Raw genomic sequence first — 9,786 nt, 5'->3', positions numbered from 1 at the left:
GTGCCTCCTTACATGATGAAGAATATAGGCCATTGGCGTAAAAACATAAAAGACATATTTAATATTCAGTATCATGCTAATCCACTTGTTTTTAATCACTAAAATACAATGCTAGCTGCACGGTGGAAAGTGCTTAGCACGCAGGCCACACAGCTCAGGGACCCAAGTTCGATTCCATTCTCAGCCATCTCTGTGTGGACTTTGCATGTTCTCCCCGCGAATCCAGGTACTCCGGTTTCCTCCCACATTCCAAAAACATGCTAGGTTAATTCATTCATTCATTCATTTTCTACCGCGGGGGTGGTGGAGCCTATCCCACACAGAGATGGCCGAGGATGGGGAAAGACAAAATAAGAAGCCAAAAAGTTACCACTTCCACACAAAATAGGAGGAGAACTCATTCATTCATTCTCTACCGCTTATCCTCAAGAGGGTCGCGGGGGTGCTGGAGCCTATCCCAGCTGTCTTCAGGCGAGAGGCGGGGTACACCCTGGACTGGTGGCCAGCCAATCACAGGGCACATATAGACAAACAACCATTCACACTCACATTCATACCTATGGACAATTTGGAGTCGCTAATTAACCTAGCATGTTTTTGGAATGTGGGAGGAAACCGGAGTACCCGGAGAAAACCCACGCATGCACGGGGAGAACATGCAAACTCCGCACAGAGATGGCCAAGGGTGGGATTGAACTCGGGTCTCCTAGCTGTGAAGCCTGTGTGCTAACCACCGGGCTGCTGTGCTGTAGTGGATCAGTAGTAGTCAAAATAGTAGTATCAAAATAGTAGTCATGCCAAAATGTTGTGTTGCTGCTGGATGTTCACAGTATCCGAGTGATACTGTTGTGGGGGTGCTGGGGCCTATCCCAGCTGTCTTCAGGCGAGAGGTGGGGTACACCCTGGACTGGTCGCCAGCCAATCACAGGGCACATATAGACAAACAACAATTCATGCCCAAAGACAGCTGGGATAGGCTCCGGCAACCCCAACGACCCTCGTAAGGATAAGCGGTAGAAAATGAATGAATGAATAAAATTCAAAAGGTTTGTAGTTATATCTTAAAATACGACTCATTTGTGGTAACTGTTTTGTCTTGGATTATTAGTATATTTTAAAAGCGTATTCGCGGAAAAAGCTGGTCATCGATCGTTCAAAGCATTCGAGGCTGTTTTGTTGCAGGAGGACAAGGAAGGGGTAAGCCAATATTGCCCTCAAATGCTTATTTGAGGTAAGGGGGTCTTGAGGGAAGAATGCAACAGGTGAACTGGTATGGCGTCTGCATCGGTCTGTTGTAGTGAAGAGCTCTCAATTTACAGATCGGTCTCCGTTCCTATACCTCACCTATGGTCATAACCAGGGACAAGATCCATGAGGTCCATAAAGTGGCAAGGCTCGCCCTTAGAGATAAGCTGAGAAGCCCCCTCCACATGGAGGTGTTCAGGGCACATCCGACCGGTAGGAGGCCTTAGGGAAGACCCAGGACACTTTGCATGGACATGTCCCTCAACTGGTCTGGGAACGCCTCAGGATCCGCCGGGAGGAGCTGGACAAAGTTGCCGGGGAGATGGAAGTCTGGGAGTCCCTGCTTCCCGACCCGACCTCAGATAAGTGTTAGAAGATGGATATTTATTATTGCTTATGGCTTTGAAGGTAAATATAAAGTACTTTACTACATTTTACTGAAATTAGGTATTAGTGGCACATATAGTTGTGCTCTTAAAATATAAAAAGCATTCATAACACATACAGTAAGAAAACCTGACGTTTTTGTGAGACTGTCAAGTTACACATGGAATTTTACACTGGAAAAAAATGGGAAAACAGCCACATTAACCAATGGGGGTCCAGAGTTTAAGAAAGTGATTGCTGGTAACGATGTCACCTTTGTATGACCACTATCACACCGCCCAGACCGTAGAAACAAAATAAGAAAACGCATATCCTGTCCCAAGCGAGCACGGAAAGGAGTCACGGCAGCGGAGGAGAGAAGGAATGAAAACAATAGGGAGCTGTCATTCTTCAGGGATGAGGGAATAACAAATTCTCCCTGCAGTACATACAGAGTCTCCGGGCCCTCCTGCACGCTGTTATCTGCAGCGATGACGTGAGGACAAGCCGACACTGAAGGGGCAGGGTGGAAAAGGGGAAAGGTCTTCAGGGCCCCGAGCTTTCCTGCTCCCTATTGTCTCACTAACAACATTCCCTGCCTGGGGAAAAAACCTCAATTATGAATGCCTGTGAGTGACAGAAAGTGAGTAACTATCAAGTGTAGACAGACGTTGGATCCAAAACAGGAAACCTCATGTTTGAAGGTTAAGACAAATAGACTACTTTAGATAACTAACAGGACACAGGAGACACACGTCTTTAGCACTGGAGTAATATTCACACCATAAGTGGATAAGAGATAACTTCAATACAGATAATTCAGGTCGCCATCATTTCATCCAATTATCTGACAGAATGGTGACGTGTGAAAGTTACAAAAAGTTCAATATTCATTTTAAGATAGTAGACTTACGTTAAAGTAGCATCCACGTAGAATGTTTTTTTTTAAATGTCGTTCTCATTTCTAGCCGAGATAAATGCTGCCACCTCCTGGCAACTATATAGAAAGCACACAAAAAACATATTTAAACAGATAGCATATTATAACAGTACATATTTAACGTTCTACTTTTGCCAAAAAAGTAGGATTCAGGGTTCCAGAAATTCAAATATAAGACATTTTGAAATAATATAGAATACAATTCAAGCCATACTGAAAAAAAAAGAGTCCAAAAGACACAAAAGAAAATCGGAGGCTCACTGGCTAGCTAGCTAGCTAATTCGCGGCTAGCTGGTTGTGCTCGATAAATTCTGACCGGGCTGTTTGGCTGCTCGGGTACTATGGTTCCGTTTTGTGTATAGCGTTCTCAAAAACAAAAAGAATAATTTCAAGGCAAAACTGATGTTTATGCGTTGTTTTAAATAACAGCGACTTTACTACATTTTTGAATACCTTTCAAAAACGAATTTAAGATTTTAATTGATTGTAATTGACACTGGTGTGGAACTGTACTATGTGTGCAAGTGCAGTTGTACACCAGAACAATGAACGTACATTATTACTATTATTATTATTATGTCAAAGCAGAATTTTTAATTAAGTTTTGTGTTAGATCTCATTAGTTTGTAAAAATGTAGCCGTGGTGAAGCCTTTTGAGTTGGCTTCTTCTACTATCAGCTTGTCCCAGTAGGCGTCACCACAGTGGATTTACCTATTTCCATCACTCAATCCATCGGTCGTTTGCATCTTCCTTTGTCCTTCCTCCACCTGCATGTCCTCTAGAACACTTTTCATGGGTCTTCCCCATCCTTCTCACATAGCTAAATTAATATAATAGGCAGCAAATGTGCAGGTGACCAAATAAAATAAATATTCCACACAGAAAGTATGCAACAAGTTCACTTCTTTGTTTGTACATGTGGACCGAGGTGCCATCTTGATGTTACCGTAACCTTTTTTTTTTATTTCTTAAATATTAGCCAGTCCTCAATCATAATCACATCTTAAAAGATAATAGAAAACTACCTGTATTTGGACAATCCAAGTGCTGGTCTATTAATGTACAAGTGTGCGTTTAAACGCCACAGAATAAAGTCCCCTACTTAGACTGTGGCTTCCACGTCCTGCACCTCGTCCCCCTCCAGGAGGCTGTAGGATGCGTGGCTCTGGAAAGGTCTCTGCAGAGGGTGAGCCAGAAGTTTGGCCATGCAGTTGTGCAGCTCAATGGCGGGGCCACTCAGGGACACCTCAAAACGATAACCCATGCCTTTTGAGTCGAGGTTGCAGAAAGCGGTGTAGTTGTCCTGGAAACAAAACAAGCAGTCGATGGAGAATGGAAGCATTAAAAAAAAAAAAGAGGCAGACTTCGGAGCGAGAAGGAAAACAAATACGGATGCACATGTCAATATATTGAGTCCGTGCAAAATTATGTTTGTTTTTATTTATTGTGCAGTTTATTTATTTACTGATTATTATTATAATTATTATTATTATTTACTGCGTTTACGTTCCCTTCTAGGATGCTAATGAGTATGATCAATAAAAATATATTTTTTAAGCGCTCTACTTACCCGCCAGCTGGTCTCCTCCCCCTGATCTTCCACCCCATTGTGTAGGTAGACCACGTCAAAGAAGAAATACGGAGACTGCAGCATTTTCTGAAGGCCGACACATAAAAATATGCATGCTGAGTTGATGTTGTGTCAGATGTTAAAGAGCTGCACAAAAGTCTGAACGACGCGACCATTCCGACGTAAATCAACAGCACAAATATATATACGGTAATAACGACAAAAGAAATAAAAAAAAAAGAAAAAAAAACTTGTTGGGTAAAGGCGACTATAGGGGTGTTATTTCATGTCTAGAGGGCTTTAATGTTAACCAGATTGTAAACATTCACTCATTCATTTTCTACCGCTTTTCCTCACGAGGGTCGCAGGGGGTGCTGGGCTGGACTGGTGGCCAGCCAATCACAGGGCACATATAGACAAACAACCATTCACACTCACATTCATACCTTTACCATATCATACCATACCATATGGAGTCGCCAATTAACCTAGCATGTTTTTGGAATGTGGGAGGAAACCCGGAGAAAACCCACGCATGCACGGGGAGAACTTGCAAACTACACACAGAGATGACCGAAGGTGGAATTGAACCCTGGTTAAGTCCTAGCTGTGAGGTCTGCGCGCTAACCACTCGACCGCTGTGCCGCCCAGATTGTAAACAGGTTTTCTAATTCTTACTTTATTTTCTCTGGTTATATTTACTATATTCGGTAATAGGGGTGTAAAGGTGACTATAGGGGTGTTATTTCATGTCTAGAGGGCTCTGATGTTAAATGTATTTAAAAAGCTTTTCTATACCACAACTACAAAATGATTCCAGATATTAATATTGAATTCCAGCCGATAGAAACAAAAACTTGTTGGGTAAAGGCGACTATAGGGGTGTTATTTCATGTCTAGAGGGCTCTGATAATGTTAAATGTATTTCGAAAGCTTTTCTATACCACAACTACAAAATGATTCCAGTTATTAATATTGAATTCCAGCCGATAGAAACAAAAACTTGTTGGGTAAAGGCGACTATAGGGGTGTTATTTCATGTCTAGAGGGCTCTGATAATGTTAAATGTATTTAGAAAGCTTTTCTATACCACAACTACAAAATGATTCCAGTTATTAATATTGAATTCCAGCCGATAGAAACAAAAACTTGTTGGGTAAAGGCGACTATAGGGGTGTTATTTCATGTCTAGAGGGCTCTGATAATGTTAAATGTATTTAGAAAGCTTTTCTATACCACAACTACAAAATGATTCCAGTTATTAATATTGAATTCCAGCCGATAGAAACAAAAACTTGTTGGGTAAAGGCGACTATAGGGGTGTTATTTCATGTCTAGAGGGCTCTGATAATGTTAAATGTATTTCGAAAGCTTTTCTATACCACAACTACAAAATGATTCCAGTTATTAATATTGAATTCCAGCCGATAGAAACAAAAACTTTGCAGAAATTCACTTATCTCTGTTGGATCTGGAACCAATTAACAGCCATAAACAGGGAACGACTGTACAGCAAAAATACATCTTAATCGAGTAATCACTGGGGCCTCTAATAAATGAATTGGCATTAACAATCGTGGCTGTAGACAACCTCCTGATGAAGTCCAAAAGGTGGCAGCGGCTGCTTTTGAAGCATTTGCTGTAAAATGTTGGTGTGGAAGTCAAAATAGCTTGTTTTCAAATCAATTACAGTTAAAACATGACATTGTTGTACATAATGCCTGATAATAAATAAATCAAATATTTAAAAAAATAATAATAATAACAACAAAAGATGGTCATATGCAGGATTCCCTAGAGGTAATTCCTTGTTGGAATACAGTCATCTCTCGCCATTTTGCACTTCACATTTCACAGCTTCACTCTCACAGATCCTCAGAAATATATTAATTCACAAATCATGCAGTTTTGAGTTGGAATACAGCCTATTATTACTCAAAAATATGAATATTTAAGCCCATTTTACATATTTTTGCACATAAATTAAGCATTTTCAAGCATAGAAATGGGCTAAATGAACTCAAATACAAATAGAAGGAATTCAGAAGATGCATTAGACTTGACCGCCACAGCAACAATCTTTTATTGCAGGTTTGATTTACCATATTGAATGAAATAATTAAGGAGAATAACTTCTAAGATGAACTATTGCGCTAAAACTCAAATCTGAACCCATGACATCACTTCCTTTGCAGCAAAGCACACACACGAGAATTAGCCTTTTTTTTATGCCTTAAATGTTTTTTCTTAAATTAGGTCTACCATATTGGGGAATATACAAGTGTAAAGGTGACTATAGGGGTGTTATTTCTTGTCTAGAAGGCTCTAAACATAAAAAAAACATATTTAGAGAGTCGTAAAAAGTTTTTTTTATGCAAAATATTCAATTTATAAAGAAGGATTCCTACTTGGCAGAAACCCATGGTCAAGTCTGGAACCACTTAATTGCACTAAAGGAAAAGGGATTACTGCAGTTTGCTTTAAGCACGGTTAGCCAAACTTTTTACACCAAGGGCTGCATACTGAAAAAATTAAAAGATGCGGGACACACTTTGATATTTTTTATATATTTTTTTGAATTTTGTAAAAAAAAAAAAAACATATAAAAAGCCTAAAAAATGATATACATATATTAAAGACTAAGTATCAACATTTGTGCCTTTCAAAAAATGTGTTTGCTTGATGTTATTTGTACCAAGTGCCGCACTTTGGAGACCACTGGCATAAAGCGTCTGGGAGCAAAAGAAGTTTGCAGACTTACTCCGACAGCCTCAGAGGGGCTGAGCTGTAGCTGTCCAGCATGGCGGCTGTAGATGAGCACGGTCCGCACCACGTAAGGAGGTGGGATGGTCTGAACATTCTCCATCAATGGCAGCTCGATCTTCTGACGACTGTCAAATGGACACCTCAATCAACCACCTCCGTATACAATTCTTTAGGACATGACGTAGAAGACAGAGTACATACATGACATTGAGAAGATCTTCCAGGTCTGCAGAGGACAGCTCAGGATAAAACTATAACCCACCAACTTACAAGCCTTTTTTTTATGAATGGATTGTGAATGAAAGGATACTGAAAGTCTCGCACACGTTGGTCTCCAGGTCGTACAGACAGCTGCACAGCTCCCTGGGGTCAGAGGTGAAGCCTGACAGCTGAGACGAATGCACACAAAGAGGAGAACATTCCATAAAGATGTTACGTAAAAATACCGTCCATCAAAAGTGTGCCTCACTCACCCACAGAGCGTCATCATTGACCACCACCAGAGCAAACTCATGCCTTTTGTCAATCTTGTGCTTAGTTCTCACAAACATCTCAATCATCTTCTGGGAAATGTTCAGGGCATTTGTTTTAGACCTGGAGAGAAACACGCATATTGTAACGACGTGACATGACAAGTGGCGGGGAGAAACTACAGAAGGAACATACCCATTAAAAGATTCCAGCTTTGGTAAACACATCTCCTCAGAAAGGTCCAAGCAGATGATCTGTCGGAAAGAACAGAAGGCGCTAGTCAGGATTTCATTCATTCATTTTCTACCGCTTTTTCCTCACGAGGGTCGCGGGGGTGCTGGAGCCTATCCCAGCTGTCTTTGGGCGAGAGGCCTTTGAAGGTCTTAAACAGTTTTTCTCTGCTCTAACCACAATAAATAACAATACAAAATTATAATAATAAATAAAAATAATAAAAATAAAACAAAACAAAAAAATTATTCATTCATTCATTTTCTACCAAAAATGTGTGTACTGCTAGAGCCTACTTCAGCTGTCTTCGGCCGAGAGGCGGGGTACACCCTGGACTGGTGGCCAGCCAATCACAGGGCACATAGTATAGACAAACAACCATTCACACTCACATTCATACCTATGGACAATTTGGAGTCGCCAATTAACCTAGCATGTTTTTGGAATGTGGGAGGAAACCGGAGTACCCGGAGAAAACCCACGCATGCACGGGGAGAACATGCAAACTCCACACAGAGATGGCCGAGAGTGGAATTGAACCCTGGTCTCCTAGCTGTGAGGTCTGCGAGCGAACCACAAGACCGACATGCCACCCCCTTTGGAACCATAACATATTAATTGACCTCTTATCAGTATTTAAAAAGATTCTAAAGCCATTTCTAGATCTCTGGGACTCCAGCAAACCACAGTGAGAGCCATTATCCACAAATAGCACTCACATTTTTTTTTCCTCACAAGGGTCGCGGGGGTGCTGGAGCCTATCCCAGCTGTCTTTGGGTCAGAGGCGGGGTACACCCTGGACTGGTGGCCAGCCAATCACAGGGCACATATAGACAAACAACCATTCACACTCACATTCATACCTATGGACAATTTAGAGTCGTCAATTAACCTAGCATGTTTTTGGAATGTAGGAGGAAACCCGGAGAAAACCCACACAGCAAACTCCACACAGAGATGGCCGAGGGTAGAATTGAACCCTGGTCTCCTAGCTGTGAGGTCTGTGCGCTAACCACTCGACCGCCGTGCCGCCTGGTCTAAAGTTATAATATACAATACCATTTATGCCAAATGTACCGTGTGAGCCTACCACTTTTTCTGGACAGTTGACACGAGGAACTCGAATTTGGTACTCTGCTGGTGGAGGTACAGGGGTCGACAGCGGGGGTTGCTGTTGCGTGGGCTTCGGTCTCTCCTTGGCTGTAGCAGCAGCAGCAAGCTGCATCGGTGTAGCAGCAGCAGCGGCGGCGGCAGCTGTGGCAGCAGTAGCAGCCACGGGGGTCACAGTCTGAGCTACGGCTGTGGAGATGCTTGTAGTGGTGGAACTCGGGGGACTGTCACTGGTCGAGGCCTCGCCTTCACCCTCAACGCGGCTGCCGACAGCCGGTTGTGACAGGCTGGGGTTCCCTCCACCTCCGAGGCTACCGGTGCTGCCGCGGCGGTCCTCGGCACCTTCGGGGTTGGAACGGGTTCGTGGTCGCAGATCCACCAGGCGCTCCTCTCCATCTGCTGGGCCGGGCTCAGGTGTCTCCATAGATACACAGTTTGCTGGAAAAATGGGAAACCTAATTAAATAATGCAGGGGGTCCATTTTTTAATGTTTTTCCACACAGGCATCATCAACACATACACACATTTTCATTTCTATTAACATTTTACAACATGCTTATCATTACTGGTGTTGACTGTAGTTGTGTGAAACTGCACAGCACCATACTGAGAGCTGTTTCTGATATTTTATCCCACTTGTGGCTAAATGACTGAACCAAAATAAATGCGTAAAGCTCTCTCGGAAAGTTTTGTGCGATACAGTTCATCCACGAAATACTATTATGCTGCATATCCGATCTGAAAAGCACACAAGGAAGCTGTAGCCTGTAAATAAAGGCAGAAGCTAACCGAGCACTTAGCCATTAGCCAACCTTGCTCGGACTTTTAGAGCAAAACTGGTACAATACAACAACTATTTTGCCTTAGAAAACGAGTAAACGTACCTTATTTACGGCTACGAAGAAATTAGGACTTATTAGTGGTAAAACTCATTGAAAATCGCCCAAAAATACCGCCGACTGGCTAGCGTTTGTTTTTTTTTTTTTACTTCCTTACCGGAAATTACGTCATGTGCGAACAGTATAGTGGGTAGTGTAGTTTTTACGGAGAACATCGTAAACATTCAATGCTTCTTTTCTCAACTTT

General features: G+C 42.1%; 1 protein-coding gene across 1 annotated transcript; it reads right to left on the bottom strand.

Annotated features, from left to right (window-relative positions):
• Positions 1–3,438: 3,438 nt before the first annotated feature.
• On the bottom strand, positions 3,439–9,708 carry babam1 (BRISC and BRCA1 A complex member 1). The gene is made up of 9 exons (XM_058072360.2): positions 9,585–9,708; positions 8,681–9,138; positions 7,555–7,613; positions 7,362–7,482; positions 7,199–7,277; positions 7,090–7,114; positions 6,884–7,013; positions 4,123–4,209; positions 3,439–3,855 (listed from the first exon to the last, which is right to left on the bottom strand). Exons 2-9 carry the CDS (start codon positions 9,122–9,124, stop codon positions 3,655–3,657), a joined length of 1,146 nt encoding a protein of 381 aa, XP_057928343.2. The 5' UTR covers positions 9,125–9,138; positions 9,585–9,708; the 3' UTR covers positions 3,439–3,654.
• Positions 9,709–9,786: the final 78 nt, after the last annotated feature.

This window comes from Doryrhamphus excisus, linkage group LG4, assembly GCF_037039965.1.
Source record: "Doryrhamphus excisus strain RoL-2023G ecotype Guam linkage group LG4, RoL_Dexc_Guam_v1.1, whole genome shotgun sequence".
Classification (NCBI taxonomy): Eukaryota; Metazoa; Chordata; class Actinopteri; order Syngnathiformes; family Syngnathidae; genus Doryrhamphus; species Doryrhamphus excisus.
Note: the sequence above shows the minus strand (reverse complement) of the source record. Positions and strands in the feature narration are given on the sequence as shown.

What these genes read in the sequence shown, in the direction of transcription:
- babam1 (XM_058072360.2), bottom strand. Translation starts at nt 9,124, where the DNA reads ATGGAGACACCTGAGCCCGGCCCAGCAGATGGAGAGGAGCGCCTGGTG. An exon ending in AAGCTGGAATCTTTTAATGG is followed by an intron (nt 7,483 to 7,554) that starts GTATGTTCCTTC and finishes GTTTCTCTCCAG; the next exon opens with GTCTAAAACAAATGCCCTGA. An exon ending in GGGAGGAGACCAGCTGGCGG is followed by an intron (nt 3,856 to 4,122) that starts GTAAGTAGAGCG and finishes TTTTGTTTCCAG; the next exon opens with GACAACTACACCGCTTTCTG.